Source organism: Dunckerocampus dactyliophorus, chromosome 4 (assembly GCF_027744805.1).
Source record: "Dunckerocampus dactyliophorus isolate RoL2022-P2 chromosome 4, RoL_Ddac_1.1, whole genome shotgun sequence".
Taxonomy (NCBI): domain Eukaryota; kingdom Metazoa; phylum Chordata; class Actinopteri; order Syngnathiformes; family Syngnathidae; genus Dunckerocampus; species Dunckerocampus dactyliophorus.
In genome coordinates, this window is record NC_072822.1 from 7,676,149 (window position 1) to 7,698,509 (window position 22,361).

The 22,361-nt window shown below is 40.1% G+C and overlaps 1 protein-coding gene across 1 annotated transcript; it reads left to right on the plus strand.

Annotated features, from left to right (window-relative positions):
* The first annotated feature begins 923 nt into the window (after nt 1–923).
* ptger4a (prostaglandin E receptor 4 (subtype EP4) a) lies at nt 924–22,321 on the plus strand. Its single transcript, XM_054774115.1, has 2 exons — nt 924–7,020; nt 8,362–22,321. The coding sequence occupies exons 1-2, from the start codon at nt 6,226–6,228 to the stop codon at nt 8,887–8,889; spliced, it is 1,323 nt and encodes a 440-aa protein (XP_054630090.1). The 5' UTR covers nt 924–6,225; the 3' UTR covers nt 8,890–22,321.
* Nucleotides 22,322–22,361: the final 40 nt, after the last annotated feature.

Below are 22,361 nucleotides of genomic sequence, written 5' to 3' on the forward strand. Positions count from 1 at the left end.
TGAACAACCAGAGCCCTGGTCATGTTAATAAATGCCCCTAATGTGGAGTTGAGTTAATTATTAGCGGCATTATGGCTCTAGCAAGCAGTCATACACATGCACAGGAACTTAAATAGAGATACAAGCACTGTTCTTTGCTGAGGACTTTTGACATTAGCTTTATCTGCATGTCACTTGCTTGTATTATTTGCAGCAAATCCTGTGCAATGTTTGACTGGATGCCCCACACCGCTTATTCACTTGAACATATAATGGATGACATAAAATAGCTCTTAATAGCTCAAGGGGGGGGTAAGAAGTGATGGCAAAAAAGACAAAATGTGATGCATTGCTGACCATAGCACCACAAACAGAACTTGTTTTATTAGTATGTCATGACAATATGGCATCACATGTCATTAAGGTTAAAGGGTAAATTTAAGTATTTTTACACTTCTACCACAGTCAACTCTCCACCTACTTTATGCCTTATCAAAGGGTGATTCATGTAATTTTACTTACATTGCATTATTATTGTGTTATGTATGAAATATGCCAATTTTTACTGAATTTTATGAACAGAAAGATAACAGGACAGTTTTATATATATTTGTATGTATTAACAGGTAGCATGTTGGCCACACTGTCAAGAGATCGGGAAGACTTGGGTTCGAATCTCCACTCGGGCGTCTCTGTGTGGAATTTGCATGTTCTCCGGGTACTCCGTTTTCCTCCCACATTCCAAAAACATGCATGTTAGATTGATTGGCGACTCTAAATTGTCCATAGGTATGAATGTGAATGTGAATGGTTGTTTGTCTATATGTGCCCTGCGATTGGCTGGTGACCAGCCCAGAGTGTACCCCGCCTCTCGGCCAAAGTCAGCTGGCCTAGGCTCTGGCATACCCCCACGACCCTAATGAAGATAAGCGGCATAGAAAATGGACGGATGGAATAACAGCTCCAAAGGAACTGAAATTTTAAATCAAATAAAAGATACCATATGTCAGAAAATCTACGTACCTAACGCTAGTCTCTTTAGTAGTAGCACAACATTTGAATCACACTTTAACCATGTTACCATCAGCAATGATGGGTTGCGTTCAAAGACACCACGTTGAATATAAGTTGAATTCACATGTTTTGAGTGTAGTGCTTTCCACAGTAAGAGGTACGTTAGTGACTAATATTGTCACGAACTGTTTTTGTTTGTCTTTCCCTTTATTTTGACCACACATACAGGTATAAGAAAGACTAGAGACGTATTTGTGATCTGGAGATATTTACAGTACATGGTGTTGGAATTGCACTGCTGTTGATGTGTTAAGGTCAGAAAAGTTATAAAAGAGCATCAAATTCTGTGTGACGGTGCGGGGACACTATTATGTCTTAGTCTGAGGTCATCACAGAGAGGTGTGGCTTGACATGATGCGCGTGTGTTAATTACGCTAAAAAAATGTAACATAGTTAATGAAATAAATTTGTTTAACACTATTTTGACAGCCCTAATTTAAATATAAAATACGGGGAAAACCATCAAAATAGTGCCATCTGATGGGCCACTGTGCTTTGCGTGCTTGCTAACATGACAATAGGACAGATTGCTCATAGATTTTATCACTCAATACTGTGTAATCAAAATGTTTGTCTATTGAGAATGTAAAATATTTTGGGAGTAACTCGGCCATTTGTTCCCCATTCAAGCATGATCTCATCAGAGGCTTAAAGGGCTTATTTCAACATGAGCGTCTGGTCTTGCTTTTAATGCTGTCAGACATTCAAAATGCAGGTTCCTACTTGCACATGTTGCGTTCTTAAATCCTAGTGGGAAATTGGGCCTGTCCGTGCTTGCCGGCGCAGATAATATTTTTTTTCTTTTTACTCTCCGTCTGCATGATGATGATGTTTTTTTTCCGAATCAAAAAGGCCCGGGGCCAAAACATGATATCAGGTGATAAAGCAACGGTTCACACCTAGCTTCCACCCAAAACAGGGAGTGGACTCACATTTGTGCACGTAGTCGCTGCAACCGGAAAAAAAAAACGGCATCGGAGGAGCTAACACCTTTTGGGGTTTTCAAACGCTCGTTTTTTGCAATAAACCGTTGTGCCAGCGTGATACAATGCAGTCATTGTTTGGGGCAGGAATTAAACAAAACGCGATGTTTCCTTTCTATGCTCCCAAAGAAACAAAAGTAGCAAGTATTGACAGGAACACTGCTTATTTTGCAGCTATAGCGCATAGTGCCAGCGTGCTGCAGGTTATCTGACTTCAACACACAAATCCAGGAAAAGCACATTCATGAGGGCCTAATCTGCCAAATCTGCTTTCGGTGCATTCTGTAAAAGCTCAAAACAAGACAGACATACAGTACATACACAGCATTCTGACTTCATATGATATTTCATGAGTACTCCCATGTTACGCAACACAGTTTGTATGTCGCCTACACCTTAATGGAAGATATTTTCCCCTAAAAGTGCATCGTCCCACATGCTTTTCCCCCTGTTTTCAACCGGGCAACAAAGAACACAACAAGTGTGTTTTTTTAAGAGCTTGATGACGTCAAGTAATAAGAGTCAAGGTCTGGGTCTCCGAGTCTAAAGTACTCTTTCCACACCAGCACTGTCGAGTCCATGTCAGGAAGTACACAAATACAGTCGTCCCTTGCCATATTGCGGTTCAGATTTTGCGTCTTCAATCTATCATGGTTTTTCAAAAACATATTAAATAATCAATCATGCTGTTTCGTGGTTGGATATTAGTCCAAAAAAATGCATATTTAAGCACATTTACGTATTTTTTGCCTAAATTAAGCATTTTTAACCATAGAAATGGCTAAATAAACTAAACTATAAATACAGTATATATTTGTATTGTATATTAGTTGGTGCTATGTAGTATTTTACACTGGTCACTAGGTGTCAGTGGTGTCAGCAATGTTACTAACACCACACTTAATAATATAATAATATGGGCTACTGCTGCAACCGTAATCCACTCAACTCTGAACACCCGTCGTCACTTCCTGACCTCCACATGTTTGGAACACATTTACAGCAACACACTCGTGAATGTGAGTCTTATTTATGTCTTAAATGGCTTGTTTTCTCTGATTATGTCTACTATATTGGATAATACAAGTGTAAAGATGAATATAGGGGTGTTATTTCATGTCTAGAGGGCTCTAACAATGTTAAATCGTATTTAAAAGGTTGTAAACAGGTTTCTATGTGCTCAAACTACAAAAATATTATAAATAAAGGAATCCAACTCCGCGGAAATTCGCTTATCACACTCGAGTCTGGATGAACCAATGAACCGCAATAAACGAGGGATTACTGTACTCTGGTATTAGGAAAGTGGGGCAGTGCCCCAACACATCCTGCAGATGGCATGGTGTAAAAAGGCTTGCTACATTTTTTTCCTTGTGTCCTACTGTGGAAGTATTTCTTTACCCTTAAGGTCCACTCTAGTTTTTGCATGTGCGGATGTAAGTGAGAGCTGACCATTTGTTTGTGTCATCGTGCAAGTTTGCATGTTTGACCATTTACATCGATAATGTCACAAACATCCATTTGGTAATTTAGTTTTCCAAATGTAAAATTGTTCAGTTTGTAAAAGTAGAAGTGTTTTTGTTTTTGTATTTTTGTTTATACTTCTCGGCCACCGAAAACAAAAAATACAATAAAAGGGACTAAAATATTAAAGTTACACAAATACATTTGTAACTAAGTTGAACGTTATGGCAAACAGTCATAATTCACTATTTTCTTGAACAGAACACTTGATTTTTTGAACTACTCAGCCACTGTACCTAATGTTCCCTGCTTTTTGCTGATGTTAAAAACAAATTAGACAAAAAGTACTGCAGCTTTCCCGTAATGTAGTGTCTTCATTACTATTTTGCCTGACAGTGTACTGAGACTACTGCAGGGGTGTCCATAGTGCAGCACAGGGCCATTTTTGGGAGCTTGTTTTTTTTTTTTATTGGCCCTCTAGATATTGTGAAAATGAAATTAATTCATTATTAATGAGATATATTATTACATATTGCACTAATTTGCTTTGTCACCTGTAACACAAAGCTTAAGATGTTTGTTCATATAGCTTAGCATGTATTGACCTACATTGGATTGGTTTTTGCATCGCCAACTACATCAAACTATATTTACCTTTGTCAGTGTTAACAGACTCATGTTACCTGTACTGCAGCAAGCCACTAACATCCACAGTCTTGCATGGGTCCAAATTTTGGTGCCTACAGTTCTTTTGAGTGGATAACACCGTATTTGTTTAAATGCGACTTGCGAGCTGCTTCATTGTGACTCGTGCGCCTTGCTGTTGTCCCCTGCAGAGCGGAAGAAGTACTGCATGAACAAGCACTTGTAGTTAGAATGAAAGGTGCACATTATTTAGATCATGTTTGGCGGGCCAAATGAGAAGCATTGGCGGGCCGCCTGTTGAGGACCCCTGGCGTAGTGGCATAGATGACTGAGGTAGTTTATTTATGAGGGCATGGCCACATACAAGAAACGTCTAGCCCTTCACCTGCAGTCAATGAGGCAGTTGTGGCTAAAATGATGTCAGGAATGAGTGAATAAATAAAGCAGACGTCAGATGTATCTCATTATGTGAGACGAGCAAATGTAGGTCATTCACTGTGTAGTGTTCGGTGTGACAACAAGTCCAGTAGAACAGAGGTTTTCCAAGTGTGGCACAGTGAAAAAAAAGATTTTCTGGAGCATTTTTTTTTAGTTTTATGCTGTCTGTTTACTCTGTCGATGTAGGAACTAAAATCTATTTATTTCGCCTTTAAACAAGATAAAAGTTTGCTTAGCTGGTTTCAAACAGACGCTTTTCAGTACACTGTGTGCGCAATTATTCGGCAAGTCAGTATTTTGACCATATTCTCATTTTGGTTGCAAGTACACAAAAGGGTCGCAAGAAACGTGAAAAACATGCAAATTAACTGCCACATATTTGAGAAAAATCAAACATGAGGCTCCCAGGAATCCATTATCCTCCAGTGCTGGCATACTCCAGAACTGTAATCTACCTGTAGTGTCCACAAGTACGCTACATGGTGTTCAGAGCTCAGAGACATGGCCAAGGTAAGAAAGGCTGAAACCCCACCATCACTGAACAAGACACACAAGTTTAAAGGCTATGACTTGGCCAAGAAATATCTGAAGACACATTTTTCAAAAGTTTTATGGACTGATGAGATGAGAGTGACTTGATGGACCAGAGGGGTGAGCCCTTGGCTGCATCAGCAATGGGCAGAAAGCTCCACCCCAACTCAGACGCCAGCAAGGTGGAGGTTGGGTACTGGTAAGGGCTGGAATTATTAAAAGATGAGCTTGTTGGGCCTTTTCAGGGTGAAGATGGACTAAAACTCAACTCTCAAACCTACTGCCACCTTTTTCACACAGTGACACATCTTTCAAGAAGACCCTGATATTTATGCAGGACAATGCTCCATCTCATGCATCCAAGTCTCCATATACCGTCTTATAAAGTGACTTTATTTCAGTAGTATAATTTAAGAAGTGAAATTCTATAGATTCAAGAATGTATGCTCAATTTTTTTCTTTCTCATAAAAGTTGAAAAACTATCAAAAAGTTGAATATATTAAAGTACCGATTCATGTGCTAACCCTCAAATGAACTGTAAAATCTCATATTGGCGCCTTTAATTAGTTTCTTTTTTTACATATTCTAATTCATTGAGCTGCAGCTGCACAGCCAACAAAAACACTTGACAACAATTACGCACAGGTTTTACAGCCTTTTACTTCAAATTACAAGTTGATGATTTTCAGCACTTTTTATGATTGAAAATTATAATTAGATGTTTGAATGTATACTATTCGTGTAATTTGTACATGTTACTATAGGTTCCTGACACCAACATTTAAGTTTATGTTAACACCTATTCAAAAGTGTCCAAATAGAAGCGTGCAATAATGTGGGAGGGGTTCCTAATGTTTTGGCTTGAAGGCTGTGGGAGGGACTGGAAGGTTTGAATGAAGAAGAGGAACCGCGGCAGTCTGGTGCTCGTATTCATCTCTCAGTCCCGCTCAGACAACGGATGTTCTCCTCTTTTAGTGCAACTTTGAGCTTCTATTGGACTTTTTTTCCAAACAATGCTGTCCCGGCAAGATAAATGTCCACTGCAGGAGTGGGTGTTCTGGCGTGTACAGAAAGTTAATGTCCTGTGAATTCTAAGACTGCTTGTGGATAATGGAGACCACCGTGGGTGAGCAGTCCATGACGGGGCACACCATGATCCCCACTATCCCGTCCATCATGTTCATGTTCGGGGTGGTGGGGAACGTCATCGCCATCGTGGTCCTGTGTAAGTCCCGCAAAGAGCAGAAGGAGACCACGTTCTACACGCTGGTGTGCGGCCTGGCCGTCACCGACCTCCTCGGCACGCTGCTGGCCAGCCCAGTCACCATCGCCACCTACGTGAAGGGGTCCTGGCCGGGAGGGGAGCCTCTGTGCCAGTACTTCGGCTTCACCATGATCTTCTTCTCCTTGGCTGGCCTCAGCATCATCTGCGCCATGTCCGTGGAGAGATACATGGCTATCAACCATGCCTACTTTTACAATGACTATGTGGACCAGAAACTGGCCGGGCTGACCCTCCTGGCTATCTACGTGTCCAATGCGTTCTTCTGCGCGCTGCCCATGGCAGGTTTCGGTAGAGTCCAGAAGCAGTACCCGCAGACGTGGTGCTTCTTGGAGTGGCGGAGCAACAAGACGAGCGACGCGGCGTTTAACTTCATGTACGCCGGCTTCAGCTCGGTGCTCATCTTGGCCACGGTGCTGTGTAACGTGCTGGTGTGCGGAGCTCTCATACGCATGCACCGGCGATACGTGCGCAGGACGTCGCTGGGGACAGACCTGGGACGCGACGTGGATCCGCGCAGAAGGGGGCGCAGTTTCGGCCGTCTGGCTGGGGCAGAGATCCAGATGGTCATCCTGCTCATAGGCACCTCGGCGGTGGTGCTCATCTGCTCCATCCCACTGGTTGTAAGTTGGCTTTTACGCACATTTTACGCACGATGTTGTTTTGGCTATCAAATATATTCCTATCATATTATGGCTTTTATTGTGTAAAAATGCCAAACTGTCCACTTTTAGCTTCATTCATTTGTTTCAGAACACTGAAAATCAGCATAAATACATTAAAAGAGAGATACTGAAGGCACACTTATTACAAAATGTAACCATTGCAGTGTAGAAATAATTATGTTTAACAATATAGTACTAGTCAAAAGTTGTGACAGACCTCATCCAAGAGCATGAGAAAATGTATCTAAACTTTTGAATATATGACTAAATGATCAAGAACATGCCGTACATGCATTTGCACACATTTCCACTCTCAGAACCCATCACTATGCATAGTGAACATAGCAAAAATATACTAACAAACACTTGTTGCTAGGCAGAATTGGTGCATTTCCTAGAATTAGTGCACGCTTTGCATCACTACTCCAAGCAGTGGAGAAAGGACAGGGAAAGTTGGCAGGAACAGGAAGTCACGTCAACAGACTAAGCCAGGGGTGTCAAACTTTTTCCATCAAGGGCCGCATGCTGGAAATTAAAGTATGCAGGGGGCCATGCTGAGATATATATATATTTTATTATTTTGTAAAAAGGCTTAAAAAACAACCCCATATGTATTTAAAGACAAATGTTTGTTTTGCTGGGTTCTTTGGTTTAATTTTATTTGTACAATGTGCTGCGGCCGCACTTTGCACACCCCTGGCCTAAGCAAATTAGTCCAAAGGTGTTGGCTTCCTGCCAACACTCCCCGTCCTTTCTCTACTGTGTGGAGGATCCAAAAGAATTATAAGACACATTAATTTTCTTTAACAACTGCAACACCACTCTGCAAGAAAGAAAGCTGAGCTTTTTTTCACCACACTTTTCCCCTTGTAAGTAATTTATTATAACAGCACAATAACATATACAATAATAAATGATCAAGGACACACAAACAAGTAAGTGAAAAACTTGAAACTGAAATTTTTGTGTTTGTGGGACCACTTTTCTGAGCAGAATTAATATATGGTATGCAAACGTGGCCTTTAAATCATGCCAGGCTCATTTTATGCCGCACCAAACTGCAGAGAAAGGACAGGGCCAGTCGGCAAGAACTGGAAGTCAGATCAATTATAGAAAATGTGTACAAAAACAACACTATTAGGATTATGAGATATGTCTTACAACGGAATCCTGAATAAAATGATTGATTGGAGACCAGCCCAGGATGCACCCCGCTTTATGCCCAAAAGTCAGCTGGGATAGGCTCCAGCTCCCCTGTAGTTGCATGCAACCTTATTACACACCATCCTGTCTTTGCAGGCTCAAGTGTTTTTGAACCAGCTCTACAAGCCCCCAGTGGAGCTGCGCTTGGACAAGAACCCAGACCTGACGGCCATTCGCTTTGCCTCCTTTAACCCCATCCTGGACCCCTGGATCTACATCCTGCTGCGCAAGGCCGTCCTCCTCCAGCTGGTGGAGAACATCAAGTGCCTCTTCTGCAAGATGGGCGCCAGGAGCAGGCAGCAGACCAACGGAAGCTTACGCTGCAAGGACGCCGCTGCTCAGTGCTCCTCCAAGCAGGACTCGAACTCACTGGAAGTTCGGGATATCACCTGCCAGACTTTCTTGTACCTCCCCCAGGTAAAGGAGGCACACCTTGGTAGTGGCTATCACAAAGAAGAGAAGCTCTCCTGGTCTTCATCGTGGAGACACTTGCAGGTGACTAAGACTTGCGAGCAGGGCAGGGAGGGGACCGATGTGTTTAAGGACCCCCAGGACTCCCCAGTGAAGGACCCAGCATTACAGGTGTCACTCGGCACTGAAACGGTGCAGGAGAAATGCATCTGACTTCACCCTCCACAGAGTGCGAGTTCAACACAGGAACTGTCAATCAGTCAAGAAAAACAACACAAACAATGAACACTTGAGCAGCTGTTGCTCACAGCAAGAAGGTCCAGGATGTTGAATTTCCAAGTATTTCAATGAATGCCCCATTAAGGTTTCAACCAACTCAAGCACCCTGAGGTACAGTACATCATCTACAAACTGATTTTTTTCCCCAACTTTGACTACACTCGAAGACAAATGATAAACTACAATAGGGCCAAGACCTCCACCAAGGTTGAACAGTGAGCAGGCCACTTCCTGGTTCACAGAAGTGCACCGTTTCTGATTCAACGGTTCCTTCATGAGTCAAACAGCAAAAAGAGAAAAGAAAAGTGAGCCTAGTTTTGTTTTTCGTGTGCACTTTATTATTACATTGCGCACCACTTCCTGGTTTATGGTGGATGCCATAAGATCGACAAAGGGATCATAACATTTCCGATTTGGTGCACTGGTAAAGCGGGCCTTACATCCCGACATACGTAGTTCTACGTGCTGGCTACGTGCAAAAATGGGGAAAATCGCAAAAGAGACACGCTTGTGGCCCGCACGCATTTTCAAACTAGCAGACAGCACGCAAAGCCCGTAGAAAGAAAATTGGGATGCAAATTATTTTCTGTGTGCACGCAGCCAGGTTGCAAGGACAAGGCAGAGGACGAGTGAGTGTGGCGCAAGTTTCAAAGTACATTGAGTGGCGGGCGACTCCTCCAGCTGTACACTCTGGTTCTCCCGACCTCCGTGGACGCACGGCGGCTGCTCACATAGTGTATCCGACATTAATGCGCTCTGCCTTGCCACCGCGGGCGGCTTCTCCCGGCCAACACTGTGGTTCTCCAGACCTCGGTGGACGCGCGGCGGCTGCTCAAATAGCATATCCGACATTAATGCACCTTTCCGTGGGTGTCACGAATCACTCGCTCCATAAGTACGACACGCTTGCAAACCCTTTTCCTCTACATGCTGGCTAGGGCCAACAAATTTCCCAAAACTTGCGGAGCCCGTGCGTGTGGTAACGTATACGCCGGGATTTAAGGCGCTTCATAAGTCACACAACAAAAAGAGAATTCATTCCTGTAACAGCAGAATTTGTGCTTGTTTATCTGTTTATCAGTTAGAAAGCAACCTCCAAGTTTATGGTCGATGACGTAAGACGAAGGGACCGTGCTATTTTTGAGTCCAGGGAGGAAAGAACCGTACCAAAATAAATAAATTAAATTAATAAATAAAGTAAATAAATTCCTGTAACACAGTGGTTCTCAATTATTTTCTGCCATGCCCCCAATGGCGGGCAGAAATGTTTTCGCGCCCCCGCGATTTGAAATACTATTGAGAAATAGATCATATCTATTTATCTGTACTGTACAGACTGAACTCGAAATATGAAACCAGGGAAATGCAACAAAATGGAGAGCAGTGCCAGCACATGTTGGCAGGTCTACACTAATATTGAAAGTCCTCCCTGCCTCTCACGCCCCCCCCGACAGTTCACTGCGCCACCCCAGGAGGACCCACCCCACTGTTGAAAAGCACTGATGTAACAGAAGGGAAAAAAATCGTACCAAAAAAAAATAGCACCAAATTTGTGTTGGTTTGTTTATTAGTTAGCAAGCTACTTCCCGGTTTAAAGAGGATAACAAAGGACAAAGGGACATTAGCATGTTTTGATTCAGGGGCTGTGTGTTAGCTAGCAGGCTGCTTTCTCAAGTACCTTACAATAATCCACCATTCCATTGTTACTCAAAAAAGGAAAAGGTAAGGTTCCAAATTTGTGCGTTTTTTTTGTCACCCTGTTTGCTAATTAGTAGGCTACTTCCTGGTTCAGACATTAGCATGAGAAGGACGGAACACTAGCGTTTGAATTCAGACTGTGGAGGACGTTTCCTTTGTTTCATATACCAGAGTCAATTCTCGTTCCACTGTATTTGTTTGTTTGCTAAATTGTTGTTTAGCAAGCCACTTCCTTGTTTATTTGTATTGTGGAGCAAGGGGAAAACTGTTCCATGGTCACTCAGTAGATCACAGAAAATCTATGTCCTCTGTCCAAATTTGCACCAAAATGTTATCATCTCATCTGTAAAGTTTCATTTCAATCAAATACAGTGGAACCTTGGCTGGCGTCATTAATTTTGTTCCAGAAGGTCCAACTCTAACCAAAACGGACTCTAACTGAATCAATTTTTCCCATAAGAATGAATATCCTGAAAATCCAATGAGTCCGTTCCAGAAAGCCAAAACTCATCTTTATAGTTTTACAATTATAGCTTTACATGCAGTAAACAATTCCAAATGCATGTAAATACATATGACTGATGAAAGAAAGGGATAAATGAACATTGAAGGTTTTTTTTTTACCTTTATTGAATACATGATTCTTAATGTGAGTGTTCCAACACTTCATTGGTGTTTCTCACCTCAATAACCCAGAATGGACCCGCAGAAACTTTCAAGTGCCAGCATTTTGATAAATATGGTGAAAAACACCATTGAACTGAATTGAATTCAAGAAATAACTCAAGACAAAACAGGAAGATGGTGTCCGTGCTGGGTCTCGCTGCCGCATCGTGTCTTTGGAAATGCTCACATCAAGAATCGTGTTTTCAGTGATGGTAAAAGTAACTTTAAAAATTCATTTATCCCTTTCATCCATCATTTATATGCAGTTAGAATTGTTTTGTACAGGCAACATACTGTAGCTGACTTCCGGTTCTGCTTACCACGTTAGCAAGCTAGCTTCTTTGTTTGAAGCTAAGGGCATTTTGTGATAAAAATACCTAAAGAACATAGTTGGACTCACACAGTGTATTAATAACACGACAAGACGTGCGCCGTATTGTACGCTAACCGGAACGTGCACGTACACCGAGGCCAAAATTCTGCCGTAAATTTTCGACGTTTACTGAAAAACGTGCAAACTGGGGCGGACGCTAACTGTGGTTCTACTGTACTTTGCCTTTAAGCTTGGCGGAGGTATCGACGATTGTGAAATTAGGCCTTGTGACCCTGAGCTACCTCACACATCTCCAACAATAAGATCTGGTTTTGTTATTGTGTTGAAAATACTGATATTATTCCCACATCAATGACCCATTTCTTTGTGACTCAAGTGTCTGTGACGGGAAAAGACATCCTTCACTATTTTGGGCCACCTTGTGACAATCAAATTTGGATCGCTTTCCAGTTGAAGTAGATGAGCTCAGACGTGAGGAATAATATTTTTTGGGACAAGCTGATTCAAGGGCTTGTGGTCAGTAGAAGCAGCAGTGAATGTGATACTGCTGTGAGCTGTCTTTGTTTTGGACTCTATTGGACAGCACTTTTTTTGGAAGGACGTGTTATTTCAGCTCCGTGACTAATGTGCAGTAGTTCCCTTTTTTGTGCTGGGCTAGACACAAAATTTCATCTCAAATATCTGAAGAAGGTACAAAAGATTCCTGCTTGTGACACCTAATTAGTGACTGTTTTCAAATGTTTTCCACATGTGGTCTGTGCAGTATGTGCTTAGCGTGGAGGTTTTTCATGTGTTTTAGCACTCATTCCAGCTTGTGATGGAGAAAGGTGAAAAATGTTTTGCATGGACTTATTCTTCTCTGCGAGAAGGTTGTAGCACGGCCAGTCACAGCCCTAAAGGCAATAACCCGCCTAAACTAACATTTAGGACGTTTTCATGCTCATAAGCTGTACTCCTGCTAGTGATGTGCGATACCACTGATTTCGTTTCCGATCAGATACTGAGTAAAAGTCAGGCCGGTATCGGCGATACTGATACTTTGTGCAAATTCACCTGTGTCTGGTAAATTTTTAAAATTTGTGTATTTCATATCACAGCATAGAATACAAGACATTCAATTAATTTATCAATGAAATATATTTTTAGTTTAAATGCATTGTTAATTTAAAAGTAAATGATTGATTTATTGTAATACATGTGCATATTTCTTTATGTTAGGTTAATTGGTGACTCTAAATTGTCCGTAGGTATGAATGTGAGTGTGAATGGTTGTTTGTCTATATGTGCCCTGCCATTGGCTGGCGACCAGTCCAAGATGTACCCCGCCTCTCGCCCAAAGTCATCTGGGATAGGCTCCAGCATACCCCCGTGACCCTAGAGCGGCATAGAAAATGGATGGATGGATTTATTTTAAACCCTGAATTATATTGAGGTAGCGGGGTGATTTGCAGTGTAGCCAAAATCATATAAAATATGTGAAAATGGTATTTTAAACACACAAGAACAAAGAAAACACAAGACAGAATGAATTTATTAAATACATTATTAATGGAATAAATTATGAAATTAAATAAACTAATAATTAATTTCAGTAATTGATTGATTTATTTTGTACCCTGAAGTATATTGAGGTAGCGGGGTGATTTACAATATAGCCAAACGAATATAAAACAACAGAAAAAATTTAGGACCAAATCAAATAAAATATGTGAAAATTGTATTTTAAACAACAAAAAAAGAAAATAAGTCAAATCATAAAACCATTGAAATAAACCATCAATTATTAAGAACTTCTATAAGAAGAAAAATGTATTCACAATTCACACATGGCTCCGTTTACGATCGGCCATTGTTTCACAGAAGAACATTACAGACAAACATTACCTCAAATGACAGAAGTATGAAAAGTATTTTGATTTGAGAATCGATTTTAGAGCGTGAAGAGCTGGTATCAGGAGTATTGATATTTCAGTACCGATCGGCACATCACTAATTCCTACAGCATGGAAGCACTGGGAAAACCCTAAGTAAAATGTATATAATTAAAAGTATTATTTATACTTTGTGCCGACTGCTGATGGTTATCTTTCATTTTTGGAATTGATCACCTGTCTTGCACAACGCCACCTTGCTTGTTTTTATTCTGACAAATATGATGACGTATAGCCGAGAAAGAAGTATACATAAAAATAATAGTGGCTAATTTTGTGATGTTTTTTGCGAGAAATAGTATTTGATATTATATGTAATATACACAATTAAGCCCAAATTATTCGGAACCTGTGCACATTTGGATTTCTGGTGAGTTTTCTGTGTTGAATGTTTTTTTTAAAGCTGGAAATGTACTGTAAGAAGTTGTGTTACAGATATTTATGACACATTCTTGAGAAACATTGTGGATTTTTTTTGTCAAAATGTAAAAAATAGTGAGTAATTTTTGGTAAATATCCCTTTGATGCAACTCCCAACACTCTTTACCACTTTCGTGTGTCATTTCCAGCTAAACAATACCGGTTCAACACATTAAAATTGTCAGAGTATGTAAAATTTGGGTCTTAACTGTATATTTGATGAGATTATATAGACTGTCTTTCAAAATACTTGAGTGGAAGTAAGTAAAATGTAAAAGTGTTTAAAAAAAAACACACGATTATTGTCAAATGAGGACCTTTTGAACTCCTGTTTGTGCATAGATATTAATAATCACACCTGTCACGTTTGTACAGAATACAGATATTTAATTTGATGTATTATTAAATATGTTTTAAAATGATTTATTAATGTCTTTAAATCTTGCAGTATGTATGTGTTTTTGTAAGCCAGGGGTGTCCAAAGTCCGACCCGAGGGCCATTTGCTGCCGGCGACTGTTTTTTTATTGGCCCGCAACACATAAAAAAAATATAATTTAACAAGAAAACGTGAAGAAAAAACAAATCAGCAGTAATTTTACAAGAATAAAGTCAAAATAATAAGAGAAAAAAGTTGTAATGTAATAACAAAAAAGGTGTAATTTCCAAGAATGAAGTAATATCATGAGGAAAAATAGTGTCCTTTAAATAAACAAAACAAAAAATGAAGTTGTAATTTTTGGAAAATTAGGCTGGGGAAAAAGTTATTATATTAACTTTTATAAAGTTAAAATATTATGGGAATAATGTTGTTGTTACAAGAACAAAATTTATAAGGAGAAAATAATATTTTTAAAAAATCAACAGAAATGGAAAAACAGCAAAAATTTTTTTTTTTTTTACCAGAATAGAGTGAAAATATTAAGAGAAAAATCTTATTCTAATGAGAAAAAAAATTTTAGAAAAGAATTATCGCATAATATTATGAGGAAAAATAATGTCATTTTAGTAGCAAGGAGTTGAAATATTAAAGAAAAAAGACGTTATTTTTTAAGTTGAAATAGTTGGAAAATAAAAAACACTGCAGAAATGGAAAGAACAGCTGTAATTGTACGAGAATAAAGTCAAACTATCGAATGAGGAAAAAAAGTCACAGTTTCACAATAATAAACTTGTAATATTATGGGCAAAAATAATGTCATTTTAGTAGCATTTAACATATATCACAATATATAGGAAACGACGAGACCGAGTGACTGACAAGAGGGTTTCCTCACTTCGTTCATTCCGCTAGAGAACCAATGCACCCTGGTGTTGAGGCAGATGCACAGAGTGACACCTCTTGTCATCCAGCCTGTTTGGTAGAGAGAGAGGAGGAAAACAAACGCGCATGCACATGTCAATTTATCGAGGCCAGCAAAATTGTCAACTTCATTTTTATTTACCGTGCGATTCATTGATTTATTCATTATCGTGACAGGCTTCATCACAAAGCTGAAATGCATTTTTTTCTTGAAATCGACATATAACCTCTTATCATATCTACATGTGTTGCCTTACAAAATATCAAAGTTGCCCTTGCATCCTTTCATTTTTCTATACATGGCACTTGGTGGAAAAAGTTTGGACATCCCAAAGGCCACACACAAAACACGCACCCCTGCTCTGCTCCCTGTGCTATTATTTTTCTGACAAATACAGCATGGTGACGCTGTTGTTAAACCCCCACACTTGACCCCATGAGTCAGACAAGCACATATGTGTAAAATTTGAGCATGATTGGTTGACAAACATGGGCACCATCAAGCAAAACATCTTTGTATGGGCATGCAAGAAGACAAACATTAGTATTTGACACCATGGCCTCTGACCTGTCATCATATATTGGCAACAAAAAGAGGAAGTGAACAATACCAGCACGAAGTTTCTCACATTTCTTTTCCTGATCACAGGGGCGGATCTCCAGGCCTTCATTAGCATTAGACGGATGACCTTGGGAAATGAAAGCAAACACATTTGAAGTTAGATCTACAAAGAGACAAAAAGGCGGTTAAACGGTGGCAGATGCATCACACAGATAAGGCCAAGGCGGAGGGCGGATGGAAATGTCTGGGGGGAAATTTCTGTGGTGGAATAATAAACACGGTGTCGAGCTCCCGAGTCATTGCAATTAAGCTTAAACAAGCAATGATTTAAAAAAAAAAAACAAGAAAAGAGAAGTGCTGGAGCGTCTTGCAGACTCTGGGAAGACAGCAGATGAGATACAGTAAAATAAAAATATAAGCATATAGTGTATGTATAGTGTATAGTGGATGCAAAACATTTACAGATGGAATAAAAAATTCAATAGACAAGCACCTTTTTAATTATATTTGATTTTTTTTTTTGTTTTTGTAAATAACCAGATAGAATGAAATGTAAATTGTATATTCATTTAGGATATAAAGGGCTTTTTTATGTAACAATAATATACAATCAATTTATCTACTCTGTCGTCCCCTGGGGGTCAAAGTTAACCAGTAGTGCATCCATTAAGAGACAAACTACATTAGCAAGCTTTTCACTGAGGCTGCTGAAACAAAATCCCAGACAAAAGTGGACAATGGAGAGGCAAGAAAGCTAAATTCAACCAAAATTATGACAGACTTTACTAAAAATATACATTTGTAGTTTCCAGGCGTGCTGAGTGCCGGGAGGAGTTTGTTGTTCCGTCATTTTGTATAAAAGTGAAAAGCAACTATTCGGAACTTTACACAATGGCATTGAAGACGTTGCTGCCAGCCCCAGACTGGATTTTCGGCACTGACCACCAAAACAAGCACGTACAAAACATATAGTGCAGTAAAGAAGCAGGACACTACAGTATGACCCCTCCCACTTGTGAGGAATTGCTTCTGTTTTCCCCCCAAACAGAATGACCAAATGGGCGTGGACTTACTGTCTGTGTGAGCTGGTGTCACTTCACAATCACAAGCAACAACTCCTCACTGACTCACTGCATTCACTGTCAGATATTATTTAATAGCAGATGTGATGCTGATGCTGCAATAAAGGAAGCTCCAGTGACATGAAGCAGCTTACCAAAGCAGGCAAAGAAAGGTTCTGTCACCTTCTATACATGTTGATAAGCTGCAGCTTCAACATGTCTGCCGACACCTGCGCTGGTAAATGACATAAAACACCCACGAGTGATACGACACAGGTCTGATGCAGGGACTGATAGTGCCAGTTCTAACCAAATAGAAGTGAAATGGCGACCAGTCATTCTTTGCAGGTTTGGAAAAATAGACAAGAACTACACATGCCTAATGATAACATCTTAAAGCCCCAGTATGCCACAAAATAACAGCTTCAAAATGATGTTAGAAGAACACCGCCTTTGTTATTGCCATGATAATTCAGTTTTATCTACTTTGGTGGTATATAATGTTGGTGAACCAGACCAGACACCTCTCATGTTATGTTGTTACTTGAAAATTTGGATATTTTGGAGTGGTGGCCAAAATATTCTGGAAAAATATGCCTAAAAAGTGTCCGGAGTATAAGTCGCGCCAGTCAAAAATGCACAATGAAGAGGAAAACGTTCTGGGGGGGAAATTTATTGTATAAAATCAGAGACTGAGAACAGACATTTCGTCTTGAAAGACAAGCTATAGTAATAACAATAAAATTGAGAACAAAAGGCTAAATAGGAGTATGTTAACGTAACGCGAATAGGTGGTATGGTAGCATAACATATTGTATTAGTACTTTATTTATCCCACAGCGGGGAAATTCACTTGTTACAGCAGCAAGCATGATACGCAAGTAAAGAATACAGTGTAAAGAATACATATTGACTACAACATGGTTCAGGTGGTGCAGGTGTTGTAGAGCCTGATAGCGGTCGGTATGAAGGACCTGCGGAACCTCTCCTTCTTACACCGTGGGTGTAACAGTCTGCTGCTGAAGGAGCTGCTAAGGGAAACAACAGTATCATGTAGCGGGTGAGAGGTGTTGTCCATGATGGACGTCAGCTTAGCCAACATCCTTCTCTCCCCCACTTCCTCCACGGAGTCCAGAGGACTGTCCAGGACAGAGCTCGCTCTCCTGATCAGCCTATTGATCCTGCTCCTGTCCCTGTCCGTGCTGCCCCCTCTCCAGCAGCCCACAGCATAGAAGATGGCTGAGGCCACCACAGAGTCATAAAAGGTCCGTAAAAGAATCCTGCACACACCAAAGGACCTCAGTCTCCTCAGAGGCTCATTAATAGTTGTTCAGATAACTATAGCCTAAAAACCTGCAAAGTCATCTATATTCATCGCCTTGGCAACCTACCTGGTTGTGGAGACGTAACTGCACTGTTGACAAGCCTCTCCCGGCAACACTCATTTGTGGCCATCTAGCGTTTAGCCTGCTACTACTGTAGTTTTTTTTGCTTTCTTCATTGCAGTTAGAGTATCCTCCGCTTTTCACCAGTCCATCACAAGTTTCCTGTTCACTCCAAACTTTCCTTCTGCTGCTCGATTACCGTTTTTGGCGGCATTTTTCACTACTTGCAGCTTGTAATCTGCAGAATATGTTTTTCTTTTTGGGGGCGTTTGTGTTCCGTCTTTCTCAGTTGTCTTTATGAACAGGTATGAACAGGCATGCAGACAGAACTCCGTGACACTCCAAACCATAGAAGAAGAAAGAACGGATGCGCATAAGTCTGTCGTCTTCCGCTTACGAGAAGTGGAATTACTCCTGCGAGTCATTATGGAGTATAACACAACAAAATGTCAGGAGAATGTCGACTGAGGCGAGTCATGTACGTCGAAATATTCAGATATTATGTTGGCTTGTCATCAGAGCTCACTTCTGGTCATGTGACAGCGACGACGAGGCGGTGGTGGGTCGGTGACGTCATCGTTGTCATATTGCCTGTATACACGACAAGCCGGCGTTGTCAGATTTTCCCTCTCTGGAAGCCGCTTTCAAAATGTAGCGTTTCAGGTCACCCAGAACACCTCAAAGGATAAAATCCTTTGAGGCTCTCATCCACACTTTGCCGTTTTCACCTTGAAAACTTTTCCGTGTGGCTAGCACCTCAGTTGTCTTGATAAGTTTATGTTTACATTGTAAATTTTCCGTGGTACTAGAGTGATAGGAGTAGCAGATACTGGCACACAAGCCTAAGGTCACGCTGTCAGTGTGAAAAACAAACATATATAAGTCGCTCCAGAGTACAAGTTGCAGGACCAGCCAAACCATGAAAAAAGTGCAACTTATTGTCCGGAAAATACCGTAGTTTACTTTTCTTTAGTTTTATCACGCAGTGGTTAACTACTTTTTGTACTTGTGTGACAGTTCAAAATGTTTAAATGTCACTTAAAACACTGCATTGGAATTGGAATTGATATACAGTGGATGTTACTGTATACCAGGGTTCACCAACACAGTGCCCGCGGGCACCAGATAGCCCCCCACGACCACATGAGGCGCCCACAGGCCTGCTTTTCATTCAGGTTTTCAGTTATTAATGTGAGAACACTAGAAAGAAATGTATTCTGAAACATAAAATGTGAGTTGTGGATGCCAGCATTTTGTGAATGTTTTGGTAAAACAAGCATATTTGATTTGTTTGGGTTGAAATAAGGTATGAAAATCATTTCTACAAAAATGAGTAGCTTGTGGCCATTTTCATTTTCTAAAAGTAGCTCTCACAAGAAAAAACATTGGTGACCCCTGCTGTATACCAACACTAAAACACTAATAGCTATTATTTCATTCATATCATACCAGTATTGTCACTGTTAAAAAAAAAGCACATAAATCCATTTATCATAAGAAAAGAAAACAAAAACCAACAGTTACTTTTCTTTGTTTTTCAGATCCACTTTTTTGTTGTTTTTTGTTTAAAACCAAAATGTGGAGATACATGCCTCACATTGTACTGCTACAATGATGTATTATATTTTTCCCTATTAAAGAAAGGAAAGCCACCCTGAGAAGACAGTTGTGTGGACGAGCTGACAGCGTGAAAGACGAGACAGACAAAACAAAATCAGATTTAAAAAATAGTTGAACGTTTTCATGGAAAATATATGGATGCAGCATAAATCAGTGTGTGAGGACAGATCAGTGTGAATAGCTGGAGGCAAGGAATTAGTCACCCTCCTGACTGTTAAATCCCTCACAAATATACAGCGTGTAGAGAAAGTCGTTTCAAAGGTTTCTAAGCAGTTTCATGTACACCATTAAGTTCCCATGAAATCAAGAGCAGCACATCGTTTGTTATGTAATGCTCGTGAAAAAACTTGAAACTTGGAAAAATGTATCCACATGTGCTGACCTGACTGACAAAGAAAAACAGCAAGACATTGACGCATGCTTTTTTTTTAGTGCAATGATAATGCTCCTTTTAGTGAGGCATTTGTGTAATAATACAGTATGTTTATTACTGTCGTGGTTTGCAGCGGGGTACGATGGCACTGCATCATACTGAGCAGCGCATCTAATATTTTGGTTTAGCCACGTACAAGGGCCAACATATTACAAACCTGTAGTCGCCACATGCTTGTACACCAACCGTATACTAGTACATACGTGTCAGTGTATACACTTATAACAAATGTGCATATCGTAAATTTAATTAATGTCTCTATTCGGGCTGTCCGATCCAATTCCTAGATTGCTGCCTCCGACAGATTTTCATTTCGAATCTTCTCTGGCCATGGGATGCTGTAGATGCGCCTCAGACAGGTGTTCCAGAATGTCTGTACCTTCCATGTTTTGCATCCATAGCACAGAATTGACTTCACGCTGGACAAGATAACAGCAGCTGCATCCAGCAGCGTTATCTACCTCTGTATGCGCTCTAAAATGATTGTTGCGCCACTCAGTTCTTGGTGCGAAACTCATGCGTGTTACACTTGCCATACTATTCACAATGATCATCAGCGCTATTTATGCTGACTGGGCAGTTTGCTCCTTTCCGGTATTACAACATTGGTTCTGCTGTGCAATATATATGTTCATGAATGACCATGTGGTCAAAGAGTGATACATTTTTTCTTTCTCATGCGCTCCAAATCAATATTAAGGTTTAAAAAAAGAAGTTGTTACATATATGAGTGTTAGAAAAAACAACCTATCTTCAATTATTGCTGGCTTTCAATTAACGCCCCATCCTCTTTGCAGCTTAGGTAAATAAACACACGGGCTATAATTACAGCAAATGTAGACCTGTTCTCAGTTTCCAAAATGCCAGTATTTTTATCCAGCTGCTAAGTGTCTCTACTGAAAGTCACATGCTCCCAACTACTGGAAGCTAATGGCCTTTCCGAAATTGCACTGATTCCCCCGCCAACTTAACTCAGTCATTCTTGGCTCTCTCGTCTTTTGAATAAACCGCCACCGTCGCTCTATCATCTTCCAAATAATCATTATCCCCTGTCATCACCTATGAGGCGCTGGCTTTGTCTCTGCCGTGTCTCAGCAAACCGAGTCAGTGATTTAGTACAAAAATGGGTTTGGAGCATCTCTCCTGTTGTTCTGGGATCACATTACCACTCTGAGGTTTTCTGACAAATGGTGAAAGTTTTACTGCGGCTTGCACCCTGTCTTGTTTTAACATTTCACAGTTGTTGCAACATCAAACCTTTTTATTAGCGATACGCAGGAAAGTAATCATAATTGTAAATCATGAATTAAAAGACAATTAAAGGGATTTACATGTGATTCATTAACATGATCTCTGCCACAACTTGCCGCCATGCATTGAGGCAGCTATGGATGAGTGTTTAAGGTGTTTAAGCCTTGATTTGATACTTTTTATCCTCGTAGGCACTCATTTATGCTGTGATCATATGCAAGGCACCTAACATTTAACTTTAAAATACTTTGGCAGTCATAAAATTCAGAGTTCAACCGTAATTTGGGGAAAAATATATGTGTGACGTGAGACTTCAGCACCTAAAGCAGAGGCGTCCAAACTTTTTCCAGTGAGGGCCACATGGTGAAAAATGGATACAAGGGCTTCTTTGATATTTTGTAAAGCATATGCTAAGAAATTCTATATATTTCAAGAAAAAACTGCATCTCAGCTTTTTGATTATAAATGAAAAAGCCTTTTATTATCAACGTTGCTGTTTTTCCCCGATTTTTGCTGTTTGTTTTTTTAAATTTTTCAATTATTTTTCCAAAATTTTCTGAAATGTTTCCTCATTATAATATGACTTTATCTTTATATGTATTTTCACTTTATTTCCATCATATAATTTTTTCCCCAACCTAATTTTCCAAAATGTACAACTTTGTTTTGTTTGTTTCTCATAATATTATGACTTTAAAAAATAACTAAAATAATATTTTTCTTTAACATTTCATCTCTCTGCTA